This window comes from Camelus dromedarius, chromosome 12, assembly GCF_036321535.1.
Source record: "Camelus dromedarius isolate mCamDro1 chromosome 12, mCamDro1.pat, whole genome shotgun sequence".
In the NCBI taxonomy this organism is placed as follows: Eukaryota; Metazoa; Chordata; class Mammalia; order Artiodactyla; family Camelidae; genus Camelus; species Camelus dromedarius.
In genome coordinates this window covers 43666684-43693831 of record NC_087447.1, presented here as the reverse complement: position 1 = coordinate 43693831, position 27148 = coordinate 43666684, and the positions used below count along the sequence as shown (strand labels likewise).

Here is a 27148-nt window from a genome sequence, read left to right as displayed (position 1 = left end):
GCCTCTGTCCCATTCTCACTCTCCCACCTGTTACTTTGTGCAGCGTTCTTTGATTAAACTAATTACATATTACATAAGTAATATTTTAATATAATTAAATACATATCAAAGTGAAAAAAAATTAGCTGCTCTTTTACCATTCAAAAAAGTCTCTTCAGTGTCTTATCTTTGTTTCTCTTTGGTCCTTTTTGTTACATGTACATGTCGTTTACAAAACTATTCTCACTAGAGATATAAATTTAGTCCTCCGATTTTGTGTGCTTAACATCAGAGTGAGTTTTTTCCACTTTTAAATTCTGCTGTATCACTGTCTTTACTATCATTTATAGATTTTTGTCTTTGAGTAAAAGTATCATAATTAACTCTTCCACTCTTGAACAGTCTGAGCCTATTGTAAATAGTTTCTTTTGAGCGCATTTGAAGAACTTAAAAAGTCAGTGTTGGTATCACAAGTGGAATCTAAAAAATACAACAAGCTAGTGAATACAACGAAAAAGAAACAGACTCACGGATATAGAGAACAAGCTGGTGGTTACTGGTGGGGAGAGGGAAGGGGGAGGGGCATTATGGGGATGGAGGACTAACTATCAAATAAGCTACAAGGATATATTGAACAACACAGGGAATAGAGCCAGTATTTTATAATAATTACAAATGGAGTATAGCCTTTAAAAATTGTGAATCATATTGTGCACCTGTAACTTACATAATATTGCACATCAACTATACTTTAAGAAAAAAAAAGAATCTAGTTAAGAAGTCAATATTTTATGCAAATATCTTTGTAAAAACTTTCTGCCAGCTTGGAAGCTATTATTAGTTTATCCTCTCATTGCTGATTAATGTTACCATCTTCTCAGCTCCGTTTGGTTTTCTACTTAAACTGTGTGCCATTTCTCCTGCTCGTCGTATTCCCTGGAAATCTGAGTAGTGATAGGAGTTGAGTCTGTCTTTTTAATTATTTGCTCTTAAAAGTTGTCTTTCTTTTGAAGACTCAGTAAAGAAAATAGCCTGATGGAAAAAATCTCAAGTAGCAGAAAAACATTTTCATGAAGAGTACATAGGACAACCCACGAGACTGTTTTTTCAGGATGGCATAAGGTGTGGTTTAGGAGTGGGGACCAGGGAGGAAGATGATGGAGTGCGGTGTGAAAAAACAAAAAAAACCCAAAAAACAAAACCTAGACAGAGACCAAGAAGATTTGCACATGGAAGGGAATGTGTCAAAAAATATCAGAGGTTGATGTTTCAGGAAGGCAGTGCCTGTGAGTTACCACATGATTGGAGGTCAGAAAATGGCCCGTTGTGATGCCTGAGTTCTCTGACCGCCGCCTGGCTACTCTTCTAGGACTGCTCCACGCCCCTCTCTGTGGCAGTGTTTCTGCTCCCTTGTCAAGAGTCTCTGCACGGAGAAGTCTGATGTCGGTTCCCAGCCCCACCTGGGGGACACTGTCTTGTCCTTCTAAGCAATACCTCATAGACTGGCTTTTAGACTTTCAAAGAAGTCTTAAGCTCAGTTACCCCTTATATCCTGTTTATTCTAAATCTTCCTTCTCATATGCTGTGAGTGAGGTAGCAGTCATGCGATTTGCAGGTACCACTTGGAATGGTGGTCTTGGCTTGGTAGATTTTGGAATATAGTAGCTCTTACTTGCTACCGCTGGGATTTAAAGATCTTCCCGAGCTTAACCAAGTTATTTTTATACTCATACCTCTTACTGCGTTCTCTCAGCCTTTCAAGGGTAAAATTATGGAGTGTGCAGTACCCCTTTCTTGGGGGGTTTTAGGTCAAGTCACAGGAGGCATTTGTGCCTCCTCTCCCACTCATATGTTTGCTGGGCTCGGGGACCCCCGAGCTGGAACTCTTTGGGTGGCTAGCTCTGAATCCTACGCCAGATGTTCTGCTCTGTGTCACGTGCTAATGCTTTCCTGAAATCTGCTTGATGCTGTTTGGAAAGATGCTTAGTTCTTGCACCACAGTGCTGGTGGGATGCCATCTGTAGCTTGGAGTACATATGTAAGTGTCCTCTGAAGCAGGGGCAGGAAGAGACTTGCCTGATTTGACTGTGATGTCCTGGGCCCCGGGGCGCTTGGCTTTGGTGGTAGGAACAGGCATGACTCACAGCCTTGAGGCAGAGAATGGAGGCAAACAGTTGCCTCTTTCTGCCAGACCATTCCTGCCCTGAGCCTGAGGAGCTCTGAAGGAGATCCTTTCACTGTCACAGCGTGGGGCTTTCTGATTGCCTTTTTATTTTGTTAATTGAAGTATAGTTGATTTGTATTAGTTTTGGGTATACAGCATAGTAATTCAATTACACATTTATATATTCTTTTTCATATCCTTTTTCATTATAGGTTATTACAAGCTATTGAATTAAGTTATAGTTCCCTATGCTGTACAGTGGGACCTTGCTGTTTATCTGTGTTGTACAGAGTAGTTTGTATCTGCTAATCCCAAACTCCTAATTTATCCCAGCCCCGCTCCCTTTTCCCCTTTGGTAACCATAAGCTTGAAAGAATGAAATAATGCCGTTTGCAACAACATGGATGGACCTAGAGATGACCATAGTAAGTGAATTAAGTCAGAGAAAGACTAATATCATATGATATCACTTACAAATCATCTAAAAAAAATGACACTAATTTACAAAACAGAAACAGACTCACTGCCTGCCTGTTGACACTGCTTCCCTTGGGCAGCGGCCCCCGCCAGCCCTACACACCGAGCACACCTCCAGAAGCACAAGAGGGAGGGAGTTAGCTCCCCACCTGGCTCATGAGCCACAGACCCCTGGGCCTGCTGTGGCCCGGTCCCCCACGAAGTGCTGATGTCTCGGCTCTCATCTGTTTTCTTCTACGTATTAACCTGTCTGGTCTCCAGAAAGTGAGAGCGTGAAGACCCATGTGGTTAGACAGGCAAACCAGGACCAAACAGAATGAGCACAGAGGCAGGGCCACGTGAGCCGCAGACAGATTATGGACACATTTGAGGGCAAAATATTTCTCGTCTGCAGCCCTTTGCAGGACGCAGGGTGGGAATGGGCCAGCTACGAGCATCTCTTGGGACTGCCTGTGGAAACACCTACTCAGATATGGTCTCTGACTCACTGAGTGTGTCTGGATTCCCCAGGGAACCTTCCCTATCGGGCCACAGCCCAAGTCCATTTTTTACTGGTCTGGAGTGGTCTGAACCACTGGTCTGGGTATAGAGCTCACAGGACTTACTTAGCCTTGTCCCCTGATCCTTAAGCAGGTCAAGGCATTCCCTGGCTTCATCTTTTTAAAATAATTAATTGATTTTTAGTTGAAGTATAGTCAGTTTACAATGTTATGTCAATTTCTGGTGTACCAGCTGCATCTTTGAAAGCTGCGCAGTGGGCTGTCCGAGCCCAGGGCCCAGAAGAGCAGCCCAGGAATACAGGGCTGGACCAGCGCCCTCCTCACTGTGGCCAGTGCAGACCATCTTGGTGACAAGATCTTTTTCATGGAGGGGTTCCCCATGGTCTGCTGATGCATTTGATGTCCCTGCTGCCTTTTTCCTAAGGTGGCCTCTGTGGGTTCTCTGGGGCCTGGTAAGTTCCTACACACAAACTGCTCTGCCTCCGACCACTGACACTTCTCCAGAGGGTGATGACTTCAGGGATGAAGCTGATGCTGTTCAGTGGATAAGAGGTTTTACACAGAGCTGGCAGCCACAAGGAGCTCTTCGCAGAGACTGGCCTTTTACAGATGCAGTCAATGTGAGGAACAGAAACAGTGTTGAGAGCCAAAAAGAAGATGGACTGGGGAAGCCGAGGTGAGAGGAAGAAAGGGTTCAAAGCCCCTTGTGAGGACACAGCCCGGCTTTGGGCACCTTGAGGAGGAACACCGGGCTCCACCTCAGTCCTCCGACCTGACCCTAGCTCCAGGTGTCAGGCAGCCACGTTGTTTTGACTGCCTTTGAGGTGAGGTGTGGAGAGTGACGGATCTAGAGGATTCGGAGTCCGTGGACACAACTTTCTGCAGGTTCGCCATGTGCTGTTGATCTGGGAAAGTCAGTGAACCTGTGTTCTTATTTACAGAGAACAGGAATGACAGTGTGGACTCTGCATTGCCCACCTCTTAGAGTTGTAGCTCCGCTCTTCCAGTTCTGTTAAAACTGGACAACCTTACAATGGCCAGGGCGGTTCAGGGCCCAGTTCCTGCCCTTGAGTTGAGTGGAGGAATGGTGCGTCCAGGTGTGTGACCTCAGCCAAGCGTCGTCGGCACCCAGCTCCCACATACCCCAAGAGCACTTGTCAGGAGGCATTTCTACCTCAAAAAGAATATTGAGCGGGACTATGCACAGACGTGAGCCTGTGGAAGCACAGATCTGTCTGAGGGGACAGGATGCTTGAGTCATGAGTGAAAAAACTGATTTATGCCAGTTACTCCCTGACACTCCCCCGGGAGCTTTATGAAGCAGAGAGAACTGCTTTCCGCCAGTCCATCTCACCTGATGTTCAACCTCCGGACCACAGTGTGAAGTAGGTGCCTTACCCCTTTTCACAGATAAGGGGACGGAGGTTCAGAGAGATGATTTAGTTAGTGGGGACTGAGTCTGGACCCAAACCCAGGTTGACTACAAGCCCCTCTCTCTGCACAGTGCTCTTCATGAAAGGCTTCCCGGCGAGGTCTAGGCTTCTTTCTTCAAAGGGCAAAGGGACACATTTTTCCTTTTAAGTGTTTCTGTGGCCCGCTCGTTCATTCTGGTTTCAGGTTGCCAGCCTAGCTCCAGTCCTCCGTCATTGGTCAGTAACTCCCGGGGTCAGGTTCCACACTTAAAGATGGAGGTAATTGCTTCAAGATGTGGTCCTTTAAGGAGAGCACAGTTAAAAGTCAGTCTCTTTTTATCAGCTCCCACCAGAGACTGAGCTTTAGAAAAAGGAAATGATGGTTTGCTCTGACATGTAAGCTTTTTTTCAGTCTCTAAGAAAGGAGATGTGGTTGTCGTTCTGGAAGAGATTACGGGTAGTGGTGAAGTGAGCGATTATTTTGTTCATGGGTTTTTTTCCCCCTAAACTCTCCTTAGCCAGTTTCATGGTCTTTCATAGTAAGAAAAACAAACCTGCCTCCCACAGCACCCCCTCCTTGTCCCCTGCCCTCTCTCATTTACACGGGCAACCTTGAGACAATCAGGTGAGCAGACGCTACTGCAATTTATGAAACCTTTGCCCCTAATCTCCAGCCCCGTGCCTCCCCACACCTCACACCCACCCCCCAGGATAGTAGCTGTGTGATTCCAAGAGATCCCAGCAGGATGCCACCTTGCGGGTCTGCACAGCCGCCAAGCCTTCCTTGCCTTCATGCTGTAGACAATTAGGCTGGATGCAGAGATGATGCCAGTCTCGGGGAACAGAGCTAAGGGGCCAAGAATGTCTTTCTTAAGGGGTAATCAGGATAAAAGTAGCCAGCAAAGGAGATGGAAAACTAAAAAGAAAGGTCAGGAAATCGAAAAGAAAGGATGGAGGTGGTAAGGAGTGGCTTCTCCTGATGAGAGATGAAGGGTGAGTTAGTTGGGAGCTGAGAAGTGTCAGTTGCAGCTAAAAGTTTGGACATCAGTCCCCAGAACCAGAACTGTTTCTGTGTTCTGCCTGGAGAATTCAGAAGCTGGGTGGCAGGTGTTTTCTTGAGAAGTGATGGGAAGATGAGAAAGAAGAGGCAGCAGGAGTAGATTATTCCTTTCAAAGCTTGGCTGTGACGGGGAGGGGAAGAGAGACAGCGTTCCCACGCAGGCTGCACGTGGGTGCATTGTCCTAGTACAGCCCGTGAGAGCTGATGGTGGTGGTCCCTCGAGGGGAAGGAAGGTCAGGAGGGAAGGTTCTTTCAAAAGTCAGAAATCTGATCGTGTTTATAGCCCGAGGAGCAGCAGCTGATGGTGAGGGCGAGATTAAATGCCTGTCAGAGTGGATGATTAATGGCCCTACCCTAGAGCCCCGCAGCCTTGGTGGGAACTTCCTCAAAGGCGGGACAGGGGTGAGGGAGAGCCCAGGTCCCTGTGAGTAGGCGTCCTGCGTCACCAGCTAGAGGGAGAAACAGCAGCAGAACTCAGAGCACAAAGCCAAACACGACTGGTTAACCAGGGAGGTCACCTGAATCTCCGTTCGAGCGCTGTGAGGATGGCTTGGAGAACTGGGCAGCGACAGGAAGGTGGGTCAGATGGGGCACTTCAGGAGCAAAGTCTGGAATCTTTGTGTCCTTTAACATGTGCTTTTTGCACGTAACCTGGAAACTTACTGGGCTAGGGGACAGTCTTAAAGGTAGAGGAACCTGGCAGAGACGTGGGCTGTGCGCAGTGGTGTCTGACTAACCTCGGAAGGAGGTGTGGGCTTGCTTTCTCTAAGACACGGGCTCAAGAGAGAAATGAGAGACGATGCCGGGAACCTTTGTAATAGAAAGGATGTAAGTTCAGTGAATGGCCAGATGATCTTTAAAATCTTTTCAGTAAACATGAGGAGAGGTTATTTGAGGAGAAGAGTGGGGGATAGGGTGGGGTTTAGGGCTTGAGGAGAATGGAAGAGGTTTGGAACAATCTCTGAAAGGAACCAGCCAGAGATAAATACAAGTTTGGAAGATCAGCTGTAATTAGATGGCGTAAATTTGTTTGGAAACCCGTTGGCATCATTGAGTGACTTTTACCAGCAATTCTTAAGGCCATGGGGAGTGGAAGCATAGACAGAAGACTTTGAAGTTTGGGGCATGGATGGGGCTCTGGTAAGGCAAACACACTGCAGAGCTAGGAGCAGGGATGATTAGCAGAATTTTTCTGGTGCAGAAATGATACAATTGAAATGATGCACCTCAAGGTATAGACAGATGAGGAAGCAAATATTGCTTAAAGGAAGTTGATAAAATAGGAACATAGGGAGTTATTAAGTAACTAGTAGCCACAGAAGAAATGAAAGATTATTTGCGTGAGTAAATGGGCCGGTTGAAAGGTCAGAAGATTGTGGCCAGAGGAGAGAATTCCGGAGTTGAAGATTTGAGAAGCAGAGCAGATACATTCTGGATCAAGATGAGGGCCAGGCTGTGCCCATCCAGCTGAGGAGCTGAAATGAAGTGGCAGCAAAGCCTGTTGGTGTCAAGGTCAAGAAATGTGAAGCCAGAGTGAGTATTGAATGGAAGGCTGATTAACAAGGATGTTGAAGCTACTGAGGAGGTGGAACATGCCCAAAGCAGGCAGAGAAACTGTTGATCAAAAGTCAGACGCCTCTAGGGAAATGGGAGACTGTCTCGAGGTTGTATATTTGGAGAGAATATGACATAACTGAATGGCGCTGCCTTAGAGGAGGGAGGGCAGACGGAGGTGATCTGGAAGCAGTCTTGTAACAGGGAGAAAAGTGTTCTGTAAGTTGGGTCATTGGAGCAGAATGATCTCTCGTGACGCCTGGGAAGAACGTGTCATTTCATGCAAAAGTCAGGATTCAGTTCAAGCTGGAAGCAGAAAGAGCAGTTGAGAATGTAGAGTATTTTAAATCGTCTTAGAACAGCTATGATAGAGGTCACTGTATGTCACAGTGGCTGGAGGCCATGCCGGGCCTGGAGATGGGGAAGGGGAGCTGGACTGGGTAAGGCTGTCAAAGGCTGACTTTGAGTTCAGGGAGACAAGGAGCAGGGGTGATGATCGTGTAAGATGGAAGCACATGCTGATAGATACAGGTGAGGGGAGAGTAAGTGCAAGTTTTGTTATCAGTGGACTGTGTGAAATAAAGCAGCCCCAGGTTTCTAATTAAGGCTTGGGTGTGTCCAGTTGAAATGTCCACTTGGAATGTTAGTGTGACCAATTGGAACCCTGGCGTGATCAGTGGAATACAACCAATTAGAATATTATCCTCATCAACTGGAACTGTGGTGTGACCAGTTACAACCGGGCAGCCGAAACAGCCAGAGGGATTTTGGTGATAACGGAAGTAGAGTAGACTCTCAGCTTTCAAGAGAGATGCATTTTGAGACTTTTTTTGAATCCCGCCAAGGTAGTTTCTTGAATGCTTGAATCAAGGGGTGGCTGGGAAACTCACATATGCATTGTAAATCCATCTCTAGCTACGAATGGAACTTGAGGATATGAATTTTATACCAACGATTACTCTGGCTTCAACTTCTTTTCTTACCTGCTTTAATTTTTACAGTGTATTTTTAAAATTTGAATTGTCTGTTTTGCAAACTGCATGAAATCATTTTTGAAACAAAGCAGGTAGATGAAAGGATGGAGAGGGAGACAAAGAATGGGGTGGTGGAGGCAGAGAGGAGGGTGGGGACGAGGGAGAAGGAGATGGGGGTGAGTCAGCAGTGTTGGGGAGGATTACATCTTAAGATGCGCAAGACCAAGAGATCCCATCTTCTTCTCCCAGGGAAGAACCCTTCAGGGACTTTTATGGCCTGCAGAGGCCTAGCACCAAGCCCTGGATGGTAGGTCCTGAGCCAAATCTTGATCAGTTGAGTGGCTGGTTCCTGGCCTCAGTGAATATTTGTTGATTGGCTTTTTTCAGCAAGTATTTTTTTATTTCCCTTGAAATTCTTGGACTTCTTCCTCTGTTTGGGAAACAATGTGACACGTTAGACAAAAATGAGTTTTGGAGCCAAACAGACTTTGGTTTGAAACCTAACTCTCATGTTGATCATCCTGTGCCCTTGGCCAAGGCAGGCCAGTCTCTGGGCCTGTTTCTTCATCTGTAACATCAGGATAATAATATTTACTGCCAAGTCACTGGGAGGGTTTAATAAGGGGATGTATGTAAAATATACGACAGTGTCTGGCACAGAGGTGACACTCAGTGAATCTATGCCCACTCACCCCCAACACTGGACACACTTATCTGGCTAACTCCTCACGACCACGTAGCCCACAGTTCTGGCCCGGCAGTGCTGCCGCCTTTGCCCTAGAAGCCAGCTTCAGGTCTGGCTGGTCCAGGAAGAGCTGGGTTCCTCAGCCCAGTAGTAGGCTCATTGTGCTGAATTCTTTGGCTTCTAGATACTCATTCCCTCAGGCTGGCAGATGGACAGTTTGTCGCCTGGCTTTCTGAGGTACTGACGGCCTTTGGCCTAGGGAGTTGTGTTGCAGACTGGGCTGAGTATTGACTGAGCCTGGGAAGTGATATAGAAACTTTGGTTTCGAAAAATACATTGTTAACATAAACTTGTCTGTGGGGAGGGTATAGCAGTGGTAGAGTATATGCTTTGCATGCATAAGATTCTGGGTTTAATCCTCAGTACCTCCATTAAAATGAATAAATAAATAAACCTAATTACCTCCCCAGAAAAAAAACTAAAAAAAAAATGCACTTTGTTTTGGTGGATAGGGTCTGCTGTTGCTTTGCCTTCAAAATAGATACGGGGAAATTTTATTCTTTGAGCAGACCCATCCATTTTTCTCTACCGGGAAATAATGAATAATGGTTTCTATGGGCAAATGTGTTTTTTGAGAAATGTAGCTCACACTGCCTCTTGGAGCACAGTGGGTGGTGTCAGGGGCTGTGCTGTCCCTGAGTGGCCCGTCGTCAGCCCAGCCTGTCCCTGCTGGGAGTGTGGCTCATGTGTAGCAGTTTCAGCGTACAGTGTAGAGATTGCCTTATGTGCTATGGATGGAGCTGGAGTCATTCTTGTTGCCATGGAGGTTTATGGGTTTGAGATCTGTTTTTGCTTGCAGGAGCTGCTAAGTCGTACATCTCTTGAGAGTCAGAAGCTCGATTTGCTGACTGAAGTTTCTGAGCTGAAGCTCAAGCTGGTGGGCATGGAGAAGGAGCAGAGAGAGCAGGAGGAGAAACAGAGAAAAGCAGAGGTGAGTGTGATACACCGCGTTCTGGGGGGTGGGGGATGGGGGCACTGCCCTAAGTACAAATCAGGAGAAGCTATCCTAATGCGGCTTCAGAACATCTGGTCAACCCCAAGCCTGGCAGCTGCTGGGCGCCAGAAACATCTATGCACTAGATACACAATGATCTGTTAATACCAAGTTATCAGGTTTTGCAGTGGCTGCAGATTTCAGCAATGCCCAAACCACCCAGTTTTGGCTCTAAGGCTTTATCCTCCTTCAAGCTGCTGACAAGGATGGAAAGGGAAGCAGTAGTGGGGGAAGGATCAGAGAATACGCAGAGGGACACAAGATGTCTTCTGTGAGAGCCAAGGTAATGTCCATGTCCTGGGACGAAGTCAGCTGCCCAACAGGCCAGCATCACTATCCGCGGAGTCTGGAGATACTCTTTGATGTGCATTTCACCAACCTGGATGGAACCCTTAGGTGATGTGTTTCTTTTCTCCTGATGGTGCATATGGATGAGCCTGTGCAGGCCTTCTCTTAGAGAATATTTACCTATGTTTTGGGGTTTTTTTTTAATGGAGATACTGGGATTGAACCCAGAACCTCGTGCATGCTGAGCATGCACTCTGCTACTGAACTGTATCCCTCCCCCTGCCTGTGTTTTGTTTTTGTTTTTTCAGGCTCCATACACCATTGACTAGAGCATGCCAGACTCTTTTTTTTGGATAAATGTTTTGGATAAATTTTAGGCTTAGAGGTCCTTTATTTGAGAAAGAACAGCGTATTTTATTTAACCTTAGATAACTGTCTTCTATGTGCCTCTACCTATAGGCCCATATATTTGTACCTGGGATTGTGAGATGTGGAAAGAAGATGGCCTTTGGGTTTAGAAACACCTTGGCTTAATTACTGACCTAACTGCTTAATAGCTCTTTGAACGTCAACAAGTTAACTACTTAAATTCTCTGAGCTTCAGTTTTTTTCATCTGTAAAATGGGTAACTGATAAAGTTGAGCAAAAAACCCCACCAAAGTCTCTATCATAGGATCTGGCATTTTGTAGGTACTTGGTTTACCCTCATTCTCTTCTACTATTTAGGCATCTCCAAAATCTAAAGATGAATGTTATTCCTTTCTATTACGTGCCAGCGTTATCCTGCACTGAAACCTGGCATATTTCTGTGTTTATTGGGTAAACACTAGTGATTGAGATGCTTCTAGTGTGTGAGGCATATTCCTTACATTGCTTTTGAGCACAGGCTCAATTTCTCATTGGTTGTGTTGTTGTTAAGCATGCTGGAAATGGAAATGGAGACCTAGATACCTTATTTGCTTACTGCAAAGCTCACGCGGACTGAAAGGTTATCTGTGTGAAGTGTTAGTTGAATAGACTCTGCTTCTGAAACCAGGGAGGAGCCATTTGAATTTTCTCCAAGTTTAGAGTCATTTTACCAATGTTTCAAGATGTGTGATCACGTGTGGATATACATTCAGGCTTGCAGGCAGAATTCAACAACTTTGTAAGAAGGCTTCAAGTAGGGACAGCTCAAAACCACTGAAGGAAGGAAAGAAGGAAAGAGAGAAAAAAAGAAGGAAAAGAAAGAGAGGGAGGGTTATTAGGTCATACAACTGAAAGTCTAGGGTTTAGAAAGCTGCTCTCACTGGATCCAGACGGTGTCACCATGTCATTAGAAATCAGGCTTAGTGTGGAGCATTTGGTTCTGTTTTAGCCTTATTCTCAGGAAGGGTCTACCCCTGTGGTGACAGAGATGGCCATCAGCAGCTCTAGGTCCTTCTAGCCTGGCAACCCCTGCAGAGAGGGAGGTTCTGTTTCTCAAACGGTCCAGCAAAAGCCTCAGGATTGCATCTCATTGGGTCAGTTTGGGTCATGTGCCTGGTTCTGAGCCAGTTACTTCAAGGAGCATGGACCCACGTTTGGGGTGTATGTTTGTGAGTGTGAGAGCCAGTCCATCTGTGGACGAGTGCTGAGTTAGTCCCGAGCTGGGGCAGCTCAGATCCTTTCTAGGGAAGACAGGAAGGAAGGGGAGATCCCATTTCTAAGCCGAGTACAACTCGGCAGTCATTTTCCTGCTGGCTTTCTTTTCTTTCTTTTTTTTTTTTTTCTGACGGATTCTTTCTCAATCTGAATTTTTGTTTTTGTTTTCCATTAGGCTGTTCATACATGAGGCAGCATAGACGCTGAGCTGCTTGGCCTCAGCCCTACCAGATAACAGCCCTTCCTTGCTAGTACAAACATTTTGGTTTCCACGTGGAGGAATTTTTCAGGCTGTTCAAACTTGTGATAATCAGCAAACAGCCACATGACCTGAAACAAATTTCTTGTGCTTGTAATTGAACATAATCTTGGTTGGTATGCTCAGAACCTCCACCACTATTTCTGTCTATTTGGGGCACCCGAAGCTTAAAACCACCGAGGGCTACTTAAGCTGCACTATTGTCATATGCATGGAGATGTTTATTTTGAATGAGATATTTGGCTAGCTCAGGTCAGCTGAGGTTGGAGTTGCATGAATAAAGGGAATGTTGCTTCCCATCCTACTCTGCTGCTGTTTTTCCCAATGAATGTGCTTAGCCTGAGGCCTGATTGCTTGCGGGTTTAAAAAAAGTAGGACTTTTTTTTTTTTTTTAAGGTAGCCAGATCTGAAACAAACTTTCTCCGTGTAGCTCAGGTTTTATCCTAAACCAGTATCCTGTTTCCCTGTAGTCAGTTGTGGAAGTGATTACAGATGTTTGTCTATAACCCTGAGGACTTTGAGGTGCAGGTTTCTTGTTAATTGGAGACAATCTGCCAGCCATCCTTGCTCGGGGGTCAGTCAGTGGTGGCTCTAATACGATATGGGTGAATACTAGACTTCCTGTCTACTTCACCTTTTCTCCTGAGCCTCTTGCAGTGGTTCTGGGTGGTTTCAGGGGACCCAAGATTGGACCAGTTAGGTTTACTCCTGAGAAGCAGGACTGCAGGAAAAGTGACGGACATGGAAAGTAAATATGACAATTAGGAGGATGGAACAGGAAAGAAAGAGATCCAGAGGCAAAGGAAGACCTCTGGGTGGCACATCTGTAGAAGGCGTGTCCCTTGGAGGGATCTTCCTTGGAGAAGGGCATCTGGCTTTCCTAAGCACTGGGGATGCAGGGAGATCCAAAGGGTCCTGCGTGTAGTACTAGAGCAGCCTCTACAGAGGGGAGCAGGGGAACAGAGTCAGCCCAGTTGGTGCATGATACACACAAGCATGAAGAGAGCCGCACAAAATCTTTAGGATTTGCTGGCAAAAAATGGAGTGTCTTATTGCACAGATGGGATTGTCAGACTTTCTTCCTACTAGTGGGACTCTGGAAGGGAGGGATTCTGATGTCTGAACCGGGGCAATTGGAAGGATGAACGTGGAGTACAGAACAAAGGTGGGGAAGATTGTGTTTGCTCAGAGAACAGCTGGCCTAACTAGGAGAGTTTTATTATTCTTGTTTTTATTTTACTTATCCGTTTATATTAGTATAGGAAACCTACTCTGACAATGAAAAATTTAAGAGTTCGAAAAGGTATGTGTAGCAGAACCTCTCCTTCCATGCCTGTCCCCCAGCCATCAGTCAGGCACCAATGTTGTCAGTTTGTTTAGCGTCCTTCAGAGTTATCGTATGCCTGGACAAGCGGATTTATGTGGTTAAATTCTTTCCCTCATTTTTGCACAAGTGCACATTATTCTGGACCTTTTTTTTTTTTAAATTTAGCAGTCAAGTAGAGTTCACTTCAGATCAAGTACATTGAAAGAAACTTCCTTGTTCATATTTATGTTTGCATATTATTTCACATCTGACTATGCCCTCGTTTATTTAATCAGTTCTTTTTTAAACATATACATACATATGTATTATTTAGATTCTTTTCCATTACAAGAAATTGAATACAGTTCCCTGTGCTGTACAGTAGGTCCTTATTGTTTATCTGTTTTTTTTATATTAGTGTGTATCTAGTAATCCCAAACTCCTAATGTATCCTTCCTCTCACCTTTCCCGCCTGGTAACCACAGTTTATTTTCTGTGTCCTTTGAGTCTCTTTCTTAACCAGTTCTCCTTTGTGGACATTTAAGTTGTTCCGAAGTGTCTACTATTGCAAATAATGCTACTGTGAATACTCCTGGACATGTGAGGATATTGAAGTGGAATTGAAGGGTCAAAGGGTACATGCACTGGAAATTCTGACAGATACAGAGGTTGTATGTCCACCAGCAATGTGTCAGAGCACCAGAAACTATTAAACTGAGCATGAAGGAGGAGTGAGGGAAGCCACGAAGTAAAATTGTGAACCAGTTTAGCACGTAGGATGGGCTGGGAAAGCCTGGGATGATGGGAGGTGCCCGGTAGTTTTCACATAGGAAAGAACCATAAAAAAAGCACTTTGATGGTTAGCGCAGCAGGAGTAATAAACAAAGGAAGCTGAGATTACAGAACAGTGATAAGAACTTCATAAATATCACCCAGACTTGATGATGTGAGTCCCAGCAGTGGAACACAGGTGCCAAAAGGCTCTGCCCTTATGGGAGAGAAACAGACCTGTTAAGAGAGGAGGTGGAGGCCCTGGAGGTAAAAAGTTCTGAAAGCAAGTTGAAGTGCCAAGCCTGAGGGTAGTTGTGTTGGAAAATGACACCTCCCCGTGGATGGGGAGAATTCAAGGAGAATGTGCAGAGGTGCTGGGGGTGGGGGCCCACATGGTCACACAGAGCAGAGGAGGAAGGTAGATGCACTTCTGATACAGATCCCCAGACTGATGGAGGCAGACAAGGGCCAGTAATGGGAAGGGAGCAGCAATTTGGATAGCTGCTAAAAACTTCCTCCAGCTAAACACCTAAGTATGGGGAAGGTTGGTTTTTTATTTTTATTTTTTAAAGTTTTTATGAGGTCTAGTCAGTTTCCAATATTGTATTAAGAAAGGTTGGTTTCTGTTTCTCCCCACCTTGTTGGTAGTTTTGGCCCTGAATGTAGAGAAAGAAAAGCAGGAAAACTGCTACTCTAGCTCTGATGCTGAAGCAAGGGGGTAACTAGTCGATGAAGAAAAAGTGATGGGTACCCAGAGAGAGAGTGGCCATTGTTGTTTTGAGAGCTTATGACAGCAAGGGAGGGGAAAACTCAGCATAGTCAGACATGCCCCCTAGACTTCAGTAAATCATACTTTGAAAGGTCAGAAGTAGAATAGAAGAGATGCCTCAAGAATACTGAACTACTTACAAATAGAATTCTGGCCATGTAATCTCACAAGTAATACCAATAAAAAGGAAAAGCTTAGAGGCACCAGCTAGTTTTCGAAGGGGCTTGTACAAGATAGAAAGGACAGATCAAAGTGCACCTTCATGGGCAGCACCAGGAAGGGCAAGCCCCACACAGAAGGACAATGCTGAGGACAATGGAAAGTTATGCTCTCAAGAAGCTCAAAGAAAGAATGGGCTTGGTTCCACTGATGCCTCTGACAAGGGCATAGAACTCAGGACAGCCGTCCCTAAACTGCTCGCTGTAAGTGAAATTTAAGGAATCAGGGAATCAAGCAAGTTTGAAAAACTGGAAGTAACTGTTTTCTTCTTCATCTTCGTTCTCCTCCCCTTTCTCTTCTCCTTTCTCCTTCCCTTCCTCCTCCTTCCTCTTACTCTTCACACAGAAAGTTAAAAAGGTTTTATAAAGTTTGGTCTTTTGAGTTCGAGGTCAACCCAACGATGGCTAATGAGGAGCTAGAAGACAAAATAGAGAGAGGTCTGTGTCCATTAAGAGTGAGTTACATCCTATCGACCTCATTGGTTTAACTGGGAATGCATCTTGTGGTGGTCGACCTGGTAAACTCGCACTTCAGCAAGGCATTGCAAAACCACTGCTTGGGATAGTCTTGTGTGGATAAGGCAGAGGAATATAGGGCGAGAGCTAAAATAGGCATATGCTACCCAAATGATAATGAATAGTACCTTAAGACTACCTCTAGGAAGGTATTTTGTAGAGGGTCACATCATCTGCCCATAGCCCTCCTGTCTGATGAGCATTTTCAGTCCACCATTTGGAGGCTGATATAGAAGGACTTGAAGTTGTGATGACAGGAAGCCAAGGACAAACTAAATGGAGCACTTGACGTTGGGATTCTTAAAGACCTACCTACGCAGACTGGAGCGATAGATAAGGTGGCAGAAAGAGAGTCCAAGAGGGGCCAGAAGAACCTCAGTAGTGCAGAATTGCTGAAGGTGAGGAGCTAAACACGTCAGAAGGGAGCCACGCAGCTCGAGGGCAGAGAACACGCATGTGGATGTGACCAGGAGGGGGCCGCTGAGGAAGAGGTGGTGCCCCTTGTGTGGTGGGGGCTAGAGCTCCCTGGAGACTGAGGGCGGGAATGAGGTGGTGAAAATCAGGGTCAGTGGGTCTAGACTCCTCATTTGAGAGATGTAATGACAGGGACCAAGACAAGGGAGAGGGCAGTGGAGTTCTTGAAACTTACATAAGAGAGAGAAGAGCAAGTCTGAAGACTGGAAGGGCCATGGGCCAGGAGAGACCAAAGATTCTGGAGGAGAGCGGCCAGTGAGGTGAGCACCCTGGGGGATGTGGAGTCACTGGGCTTTCATTGTCATCGATCAGTGTCACGTGGGCCTTAACTGTGCCCTATGACCTTGAGGTATTTTCTGTTGCTCTCCCAGTTTCTCGTTCATTTCTTGTGAATCAAATGCTTGGTTGCGACAGGCAAAGCAGTAGGGGAAAGTGAACTCACATTTATCAAGGGCCTCAGTGTGCCAGGTCCCATGCCAGGTACTTACTAAGTCTCAGTCAATTCAGTGAAGACAGTGGCAGACTGGATGAAAGCCAGGTCTGCAGGGGTTCGAAGCCTGTTCACGTTTCACCGCATCCCACTGTGACTCGTCAGAGCTTCGACACTGGTCAGAGGCTGAGTCTTCCTCTTTGAGAAGATGAAGGCTGATCGTTACCTTGAGGGATTGCTTTTGACTCCATCCTTAATAAACCTTCATTCTTCCTTCTGCCCCAGTGTTCTTGATTAGATGGTTAGATGTTTAAAAAAAAAACCACCTCAATGCTGGTTAATTTCCAGCATTGCTTTTATCCACAGCTAACTTTTTTCTTCCCATGCCTCATAGAGACTGTTGTAAATTTGGACCCCCTTTTGCTTCACTGCTGTGTCCTTTTTAGCAGGCAACCTGGCTGCCTCCTTTACAGAGAAGAACAAGACCATCGGGGAGGATCTCCCTCGATGTCCTGTTTCTTATCTGGAAACCTACCTGGACCCCCACCTTGCTTTCCCTTTGTGCTTAGCTAATCCCTCCACCTGGGACTGCCAATTCCAGCTCCTCTCCTCCCTCTTTAATGCCTCCCTCTCCACTTTCTCAGTCCTCATAGGTAATCCTGTGGCTCTACCTGCTGAACGATCAAAGCACCAAAAGACTGAGACTTCTTAGGAGAAAAATCAGGAACAGAATGAACGTAGGCGGTCTCCCCGTCATGGCCAAGTTCATGGGCAGCAGAGACAGGGCGAGACTGTGACTCCTAGTGGCTGAGGCCAGTCAGGCAGGAATCCTCTGCCCTTGTTAGGCATCTGAGCTCAGGCAGCAAGGGGTTCACAGCCCCGGGGCACATGAAGCAAAGGGCAAGTGACAGCCCAGTGTCTGCAGGTGAGAAGTCAGAGCGCGGGTGTGGTCCCAGCCCATTGGTAAGTGTCCCACCAGGGTTCAGGGACCAGCAACAGCGGAGCTGGGTAGAGGCCTGGGGTCCAGCGCACTTACTCAGGCCCGCAAGGGTCACCTTGATTTCCCAACCCGATCCTGCAGTCCTGGTAAGGAAGTGCCTCTAGGCTAAGCTGGGAGGGCTGCTGGGAGGCTAGGGGCCGGGCCCCCTTATGACAGCGATGGCTGCACTCACTGTGCTCTCAAGTGGCATCCCTGGGGAGTAGAGCAGGCTGGCCTCGGGGCCTCAGCCCAGGCCCCTCTCAGCCCCAAGCTGCCACCCAGACCCTCAGGTCCGCCTGCCACCCAGGACAACAAGATGATGGGGGAGGAGCTCTTCTTTTTTTAGGAAACACTGTTTCTCTCGTGGATGGAAAACCTCTTTCTAGCATGGTTCTCAGTACCAGATACGGGTGTTCAGAATACCAGTAAAGGGGGGCAGGGAGGGGCTAAACGCTTGAATTGGCTGCCACCCCACCCACCCTGGGCTCTGTTTGGCTCTATGGCCAACTGTCTCCTTAACTCTGTATACCTTCCCCATAGGATGCTCACAGTCCTCCCCACCTCTTGGGCTTGTTGCTGCCATGAGTGGCATCGTCATCCACCCTGTTCCCCATGCCCGTCACTCCTCGTCTCCTCTATTCCCACACCCAGGCAAAGGGGCTAGAACATGCCTACTTGACATCGCTTAGGCGCGTCTCATCCCTTCCTCTTGACCTAGGCAGAAGCATTCACTCGCTACTCCCTGAAAGCCCTGTGGTCCTCTCAGCAGAGCACTTACAGCTCTTTGTGACTGTTATTTGTGTCTCTCTCCCCACTCACCTGTGAGCGCCATTGCTTCCTGTGGCCTTGGGTCCCTGCAGAATTGACGCTCAATGTCTGCAGAGTAGTTAAAGGAAAGCCCAATAGGGCTGCTAGTGCAAGGGTCAGAATCGAGTAGGTATGGATTCCAAGGGTTGCGGATTTTCCAAAGTTGCCCTGAAAGACCAAAATGTTCTTGAGGCTGCGAAGGAGTCAGTTTTGGAGTGGGAAGCGAAGGAGTAAGATTTGGCATCGGGTACGAGGAAGAGCTTAGGGTTGGGGACATATAAGCATGCATGAGTGTGTTGTGCGCCGTCTGTCCCCTGTGCACAGCAGAGTGGCGTGTTTGGGGACAGAGTTGGCAAGTGTAGCATGGGCTTGGGTAGAAGGGAAGTGTCCGTGTGAACCGTTTAAACCTGTCTCCGCTGTTGAGAGACTCTGAGCTTCAGATATTGATGTGCAAGGATGGCCCCCAGTATGGCACGAAGGAGCAGCCAGGGGGCTGTTCAAACTGCAAGACAGGCCCACAGATGGGGCAGAACTCGGGAAAGATGCCACGTCTTTTGGTTCCTGTGAAGAAAGCAGGTGGTCACAGACAGCAACTGCTGGGTGCTGCCCACTCCTCGCCCGCTGCCCCTCTGCACGCGTCCGTCCTTCTGTCCGTGCTGCCCTCCTGAGGAGTGCTGTGCCTGAGAGCTGACTGACCCTGAGTGCTTTTTTCTCCTTTCTCTCCCTCCCTACAGTCGGTTCTGAATGTGATCAGTGAGCTGCAGGAGCAGATGTGTAGGCTGCAGCTGGACATCCACAGGCAGATTCAAGAGCGCCTCTCCCTCAGTAGGGACCGCCCCGAGGAGGAGGCCGCAGCCCCGCCCCAGGCCCGCAGCCAGGACTGTGCCTGTTGGGAGGGGTCGCCTGTAGGAAGCACGCTTAAGTATATCAGCGCATGCGTGTGTGGGGCGATTCACTGGCAGAGGGGCTGGGCTTTCTCCTAACCAGGACAGTGTGCGGTGGCTTAACACGGGGCTGTGGTTCCCCCTGGGCAGAGCTCGGGACTCACTCTCCACCAGATGTGAGCTGACCTCTGTGACCCTCACCAGAGCAGGATCTGAGCCGGTGAGGCCAACCCTCTGGCGGGTGGCAGCACTCCCCTCCCTCAGGGCTGGGAATGAGGTGTGTCAGGTGCCTGAGTGTTGGGGCACTGGGGCGAAAGGAAGCTTCAGGATTCCCCTTCCCAGGTACGACCCAGACCCTTTCTTTCTCCTGGGCTGGGAGATTAAATGAAGTTTCATTCCATGTGATTTTAAAGAATAAATAAATACATAAAAATTTTTTTAATTAAGGAAAAGAACAGCAACATGAAAGAATCATTTCAAGCTCATTTTTAAAGAGATTTATCCCCAGTGAGAAAATAGAACACAAGTTTCCATATATTGTGACAATTGTCATAATCTGGATTTCCCGGAAAAGTTCTCCCACATCGTCACATAGCTGCCATCACGCAGGACCTGGGGACACCATTGTGAGGGATTTCACACCTCAGGGCCCCTCGCACTGGTGTCACCAGGTCCTACATGGTGGCGGCTGCACAGCGATGAGCCTGTGTCTCCAAGGCCCACTATTGAAGCCTGAGGGAAGGTCAAGGTCACAGTACTCATGTCCATAGGAAGTTGCCATGATCTATACTGGACTGGGGAGCATGCTGAAAATCTCTATCCAGACTTGGGCATGAGGGGAGAGGCTCGATGGGTGGGAAACATGAGTCAGGATGTAGGTGTAGATTTGGAAAGGGAAGCTCTGAGAGGGTGCTGGGCGTGCCCCACGGCGAGTGGGTCACCCCAGAGAGACTCGTAAAAAGTTACAGTGTGCTCCTGTGTTTATAGCCCACAGTGGGCAGCAGATAGTTCAGAAGGCAGAGGATACGCCCAAGGGGTTATAGGCGCCTGGAGATCATCGTGCTCTGTCTGTGTCCCCACAGTGGCAGCTTCTCCACAGTAACCTGCACACTTTAGGTTCTGCCATCAGCAGGCCCGGTGTCCCCTCAGGCAGGGCCAGAAGTGTTCTCAGAAAATGATCCTAGGTCTGCTGTAAGTCACGATAGGCCTTAAAGTCTAATGTTGCAGGTCACGGAGGCAATAATCTTAGCTCAGAAGACTTTTTTTTTTTTTTAAAAAAGGCGTCAACAAATGTTCACTTTAGCTCTAAGAAAATCTTAGTAAATATCCCTACAAAATTCAAGTGTAAACGATGTAACTTTCTTGTGGATTGTCTCAGAATGCAAAAAGTTCCAGGCGAGTGAAATGATGGCTTGAATTTCATGCTTTCATTTAGCAGGAGATAATGCATACCTACTATGTGCCAGAGGTTAGCAAGACTCAGAGTTCACAGTAGAGGAGAAGTAGCCCTTAGCAGTCATGCCAATAAATGTTTAATTGCAAATGATGTAGGAGATAATGCAGGATGTCACAAGAGAGGATGACAGGGATGAGGTGCGGGGGTTGGGATAACAGCTCCGGGAGGCCTGAAGGATGGGCAGGGATCCCAGAGAGAGCGAGCAGCGTGTGTGAAAGTCCAAGTCAGAAAGAGGAACCAAAAAGTATGTGGTTTGGCTGGGGCCTAACTGGGGAGAAACAGTCATAAAGAGGCAGGCAGGGTGCTGGGCCAGGCCAGCCTGTGTTGGTCATGGGTTAAAGTTTATGAGCTTTGAGGAGCAAGGGAGGGGCCAGCGTCAGATTTGTGTTTTAGTCGTATTGTTTCCCTGGATGCCATGGGGGTCAGTGGATTCAAGAAGAGCAAGACAGCAGAGGACCAACCAGTGGAAAGACTGTCCAGGCTGTTAACACGAACTGCTCGATCGGACGAGTGCTGGTTGAGTTGGAAAGAAATGAGAGACTGAAGTGATTTCCTTGGCGGTGGAATGAACAAGGCTTGGGGTTAACTTTCATATGTAGGGGTGGCAGAGGAGGAGGAGATGAATGGGCCGGAGCCCAGGTTCCTGGCGCAGCTGCCTACGTGGGTGGAGATGCCCTTCGGTGAGACAGGGGTGTCTCAGAGCAGGCGCTGAGAGTTCCACTTGGGCCATGACAGTTGTAAGATGCCTACGTGCCGTCCATGTAGAGATGCTAAGTGGGAAGTTTGTCCTGTGAGTCTGGAGTTCAGAAAGCCTATGAAAGTAATCACATTTATACTAATTTTTCTGTTAGAAACCAGTCAGCAGGACTGTTTGTCCATTAAGGGAACCTAGATTTGGGACAAAGGTGCCGAGTGGTGTCATCTTTACTGAGGGGTTACTTTAAAAAGCAGGGGTCCTGGGGTCAGAAGATAAGGCCTGATTTTCCAGGTCCCCCATGGGCAAGTTGTTGGAATGTGCCTTCCTTACTCAGCAACCTTCACGTGGCTCCCTACTGCCTAGAGAATGGTATCAAAACTCATCATATTCTTATCCCAAAGCCTTTACCATGGGTCCCTCCTTACTCTCCAGGCCTCATTTCCCACAAAATGCTGCCCATCATCTGCTCTTGCCCAGCAGGCTATCTCCCTTTGTGCCTGCTGTCTTTGCCTTGTTCCTAGACACCTCCTCCCTCCCTCCTTTCTTCAAGTCAGCCCCCTCCTCTGAACTGGAACACCCCAACCGGCCTTGACATCTCACACTCAGCGTTTGTCCTTTTGGTGTTTTGTATCAATCCTCCTGGCTGTCACTTCCTCTGTGAAGCCTTTCAGGATCACCAACCCCTCCTCTGGGTTCCTCCGCCCCCAGCAAGAGAGATGCCCCCAGTTCGCCTGCTTCTCCCTACCTTGTTTGGAAGAAGCTGCCTCGTTTCTGCATCTGTTTCTCTTGCTCCCAAATCCTGCCTGCCCTGCCCCCTACCCACCCACACGGGGGTGATTTGGGCACACCCTGCAGGGAACGCTGATGTCAGAAAGGGGTGAGCAGAATGGGTTCTGAGAAGAAGAAAGTTTTCTCTGTGTTCTGTCTGGAACTCCCTGGTCTTTGTTTTTTAATGGCCATACAGCTTTTCCTGAAACAAAGACCGTGTTTAAAGATGGGAGCTGCAGTGTGGGCATGACGCAGTTGCTCCTGCCTTGGCGTCCTCTGTGCATGAGCTTGACCAGGGTTAGAGCCAGGGAACAGCCTGCTCTGTAATCATCAGAGCTTTGTCTTTCTTCCTCACCCCTCTAGGAGTTGCTGCAAGAGCTCCGGCACCTCAAAGTCAAGGTGGAAGAGCTGGAAAATGAACGGAATCAGTATGAGTGGAAACTGAAAGCCACCAAGGTAAAAGGCGGTTCTGATGTTTAATGGAGAGGCACGGGGGCCCAGTGGGGAGGGTCCGTGTCCAAGCTCGGGCTTTGCAGTAGCCGAGGCTTGAGAAATGAGAGCTGACCCCACTGTGGGCACACGCAACAGTGCCCAGGTTGTGCAAGCAGACAGATTTGATCCAGCAGGGCTCTTCTCACAGGGAAAGCCCATGAGGTTGTGAGCTGCTGAAATCACTTGAGTTTCCTTCCTCTCTCTGTGTCCCAAAGCGCCCCAGGCTGGTGCTGGGCGGAGCAGGGGCTCTGTGAGGGAGTGATGAGTCCTGGGGCAGTTGAATGCCAACATTATCTTGGCTGCATCATTTTAAATTCTGCAGTCCCTCTAATCATCAAGTTCTAAAAAGAGACATGCATTATTTTTAGCAATTCCTAAAAAGATGATATATACTTTTGGTTTTAAAAAAACCAAATCATGTTTCTGTCGAACTGGGGAGCTTGCTATTTAAAGGACACCAACGATAGATTCTTCTGTGAAGTAAATTTTTTCTTTCCCTCCTTTGTTTCTTCCTTCATTTCCTGTAGTAGTTGAGATGGATGGATTCAGCCTATACATTTGTTGTTTTGGCCAGAACATTGTATTAAAAAAATGTCAAATAAGCTGTCACTTAAGCATGAGGAAGTTTCACATTAAAATACAGAATTAGAGTTCTCTGGGGATGGGGGTGGGGTGTGCTAGGGTTGGGGAAGGGAAGTTCTAAAACCCTGAGGCAGCTTTCCTGCCTGAGGAGCTGGCCTGGGCTGCCTTGGATGGGTGCACACCTGCCTTTCCACTAAGGGTTCTGCAGCGCCCCCCGTGGGTTACTGGATGGCCTCAGCGGTGGGCATTTCATCTTACAGTTTTCTCAACCTCTAGTTTGTACTTTCAGTTTTATTTTCTCTGTAACTTTTAATAATGATAAAAACAATAATACTTATTATAGATCATTTTAAACCACAAAAAATTAAAGAAATAAAAATCACTTACACACTACCCAGGAGCTACCACTATTAATATTACCTTCCAGGCATTTCTCTCTTTGGGTCTATCTCTCTCTCTCTTAATTTTTAGTGTTGATAATTTATACACAATTTTATACCATGCTAGTAAAAGGAAACTCTGAACGTGTTGTATAAATGTAAAATAATTTTCTTAACCATTATACAGATGAGGAAACTGAGGCATAGAGTAGTTAGATAACTTTCCCAAGATTTTACAGCTAGTCAGCACCAGCCCTAGGCAATCTGCTTGTTCATCTGTAGCTCTGCTTTTATCTAAGTGTTGCTGGCAATTAGGTACTTGACTCCTCCCAGAAAGAATTCAGAGACAAGACACAAAGGTCAAGAAAGTAAAGGGAGGATTTATTAAGTGATAGTTCGCTCTCAAGGGGAGAGCAGACAGGCTCAGGTGAGCAGCTGCCCTGAGTTTCTTTGGCAAGATGCTTACATAGGCTGTAAAAATGAATGGGTGGAATATTCACTGGGGAGGGAAGGGTTTGGGGTCATATTCCCTGATGTTCATCCCAACACCCCTACCCAAGGGGAGGAGGGATTTTTGTCCTTATTTAGTCTGGATCGGAAGGGTCATGGCGTCGGTGCATGATGGGTACTTCTGATCTGCAAGGCTAATTCTGTTGAAATGAGGGCATAATGAGCAAAAGGTTACATTTGGACACTGGGGATTTCTGCCTTTTTCCACTTTTCTTCATCTGCCTCCAGGTCACTTATCACCCCAAAATGTGTGATTTCTTACCAGTCCAAAAGTTCCTGCTTTCTTCTATCTGCCCAAGGACCCCTGTTGTTTATATCATGTATGGTTTCCTGTATTTGGCCCGTGTCCCTCCTTTTTTGCCCAGTTCCTGCCATTTGGCCTGTGTCCCCCTTTCTCTGCTCATACCTAGCTACCTGCCTGCTCTAGCATAAGGGTGCCCTTGTGGATTGTTTCACAGTCCCCAGGTCTAGGATGACTGACTCTCAAATAGCTCAGGACCTTGCATCACTGTGATCCCCTCAAGCGACTCCTTTGAAGTTGTTCACACCACCTTCTCTTACAAAACCGAACAACTCTTTTAAATCACCTAAGTACTTGGCCTTGGCTTGTAGACCTTTGAGACTCGACAGGTTATGCAGTAATGACCAGGTCTGGAGCCCCTCGTGTGTGCCGGAACGGATCAAGCCCTTTGCCCAAAGGTTCTCATTCAGTCCATACAATAACCCAGGGAGGCCTGTCGGTTGATTATCTTCATTTGACTGGTAAGGAAACTGAGGCTCAGAGTAGGCAAGGTGAGGTTCGGATCTGGATCTATGTCATTCCAAAACTCATGCTCTTTCCCCTCTTCGTCCTAATTCCCTGCAGTAAAAACCTGCCCTGTTTTGAAAGTTCTTCAGTTTCCTGTGTAAAGCTTCTCAGTCCCTAAATGTGACTCACCTTTCAGGGCAGCGGCAGTAGGGCATGCTCCCGGGCTTAAGAAAGCCCAGCACTTGTAGTGGGGCTGAGTGCCTATCTCATCTTTGTCCCAGACCTCTTGCCACGTGGCTGGAGCTTCAGTGGCCATGGCAATAGCATGCTTTGCCCTGGGTTCCCTCTGGGCTATTGTCGACTTAGACTTCCCGGCTTGGGGCAGATGCCTCTATAAGCCTAACAGAGCACCTGCCGTTTCTGGCCTACACTGTGGAAATTGCATTCAGGAAGTTGGGCCCAGTTACTTGATCTGCAGAGTTTTGAATAAATGACCTCACCCAGAGGCAGGCCTCAGAGTAGGTGCTCAGTCCATGTGTCCTGAAACTGTACACAGGCCTGTTTGCTGGTAGAGTCAACAACAGAACCAGTGCTCATTTGGTTACTCGAGCTGTTCCAAGATTATCTTGGGAAAGGACCAGCCCGTACCATAACCTTGAGGAATAAAGGTGGGACGTGATTGGGCTACCACATGGGGAGATGGTGCCCAGAGTAGAAGCTTCTGTGTGTTCTGTTGATTGGCTGGGAGTCCATTCTCACCTCCCTTGCTTAGTCTGATTTGATGCTCAAAGACCTGGCTAGTTATCTGTAGGGAGGGAACAGGGGGAGAGCAACAATAGTAAATAGTAAATAAAATTTATTGAGAACTGTCTATCTGCTGAGCATTAGGCTAAGTTGTCCGTAACCATTATCATGTTTAATCCTCACTCCAGCCCCATGGGGTAAATGCTATTTTCCTGGTTCTATAGATGAGCCAAGACTCCATTTAACTCACCTCCTCAAAGTCACCTAACTAGGAAATGAGAGAATCCAAGTTTGTTGGACTCCAAAGCCAGTGTGAGTGTGCCTCTTGGGATGTGACGTCCTCAGTGCTGAGTATGGGAAGGCATGGGCAGCCACAGCTACTGTTAAGTGTAAGATTTATTCTGCTAGACTTAGTAGAGACTTGGGAACCACACACCGCAGCTGCCCCTGTGAATGTGTTTATGCAACTGTGTTGTGCTTACGTGCCTGATTTGTTAAAGTATGTACACTCTGCACACCTGAATGCACATCTGTAATTACATTGGGGTAAAGGAGCATAGGTGTCTGAGGCTGGGCAGAGGCAGTGGCTGTGCATTCAGGGTGGGAGAGTTTGAGGGAGGGAACTCTGGGCTCACTCTTTGTCTCCTAGTAGTGATTTGACTTCTGCTGTGTTTCCTGGATGAGGTGGAAAAATGAAAGCTGTGTGTTCTTGTGACAGTGCTGCATGGACATGCTGTTGCTGGACTATTTTGGGGGAAGGAAGAGCCTGTCCAGAAAGTGAATATCCATCTTTGGACCAAGGGCAGCCCTCCCATTGCACATAATCCCACTTCCTCAGGCTTCAGTGGTGTTTGGGCTACAGAAGGCAGAGGACGGAACGCACCTGGTCAAGTAGGAGGAGGCAGGAGAGAGAGCAGGTGGATGGCCAGAGCCTTGGGCATGGCCAGAATGGCCAGGAAGAGTGCGTTCATTGGACAGAGCTCTGCTTTGTGGGGACGGCAGTGAGACCTCTAACGGCTCACCTCACTTCTGGCACCTTTGCTCCTAACTTCCTAGCATGTCCTGGGGCCCACTGGCCCTGGGCTCCGACTTGAGGTACTTTGTCGTGGTCTGGTTGTCCCTCTGAGCTGATCCAGCGCCTCTGTTGCTCTTCCAGGCTGAGGTAGCCCAGCTGCAAGAGCAGGTGGCATTGAAGGATGCAGAAATCGAGCGTCTGCACAGCCAGCTGTCCCGGACCACAGCTCTCCACAGTGACCATGCAGAGAAAGGTAACTGGCTCGACTGCGACCGAATGCAGTTGCCCCTGGGCCCTCTCTTGTAAGAGGGCATGTGTGTCTCTGGGTGAGTGTGTGTACGGCTGTGTGCAGCATGCGTGTACGAACAAGTCCGTGTGAATGGATGTGTGCGGTACATTTTAATTGTGGTGAAACACACACAAAGGGATAAGGCACTTTAATAGTGGATTCATATCATTATACATTTGTTCAAATCCACGGAATGTACAAAACCAAGAGTGAACCCTAATGTTGGTTCATCATTTGAAACAAATATACCATTAGGTACTAAATGTTGATAGTGTGGGAGGTGG

General features: G+C 47.4%; 1 protein-coding gene across 8 annotated transcripts in view; it reads left to right on the top strand.

The window, feature by feature from the left end:
• PPFIBP2 (PPFIA binding protein 2) overlaps positions 1 to 27148 on the top strand; it is a 144681-nt gene that overhangs the window by 79852 nt on the left and 37681 nt on the right. For 7 of the 8 annotated variants that reach the window (XM_064492609.1, XM_064492606.1, XM_064492605.1 and 4 more), the window contains 3 exons: positions 9665 to 9796; positions 22468 to 22560; positions 26717 to 26828. In XM_064492609.1, the coding sequence (XP_064348679.1) occupies positions 9665 to 9796; positions 22468 to 22560; positions 26717 to 26828 (337 nt within the window). Of the gene's footprint in view, positions 1 to 5915; positions 6169 to 9664; positions 9797 to 22467; positions 22561 to 26716; positions 26829 to 27148 lie in introns of those variants that run through there. The other variant, XM_064492611.1, reaches the window with a different exon arrangement.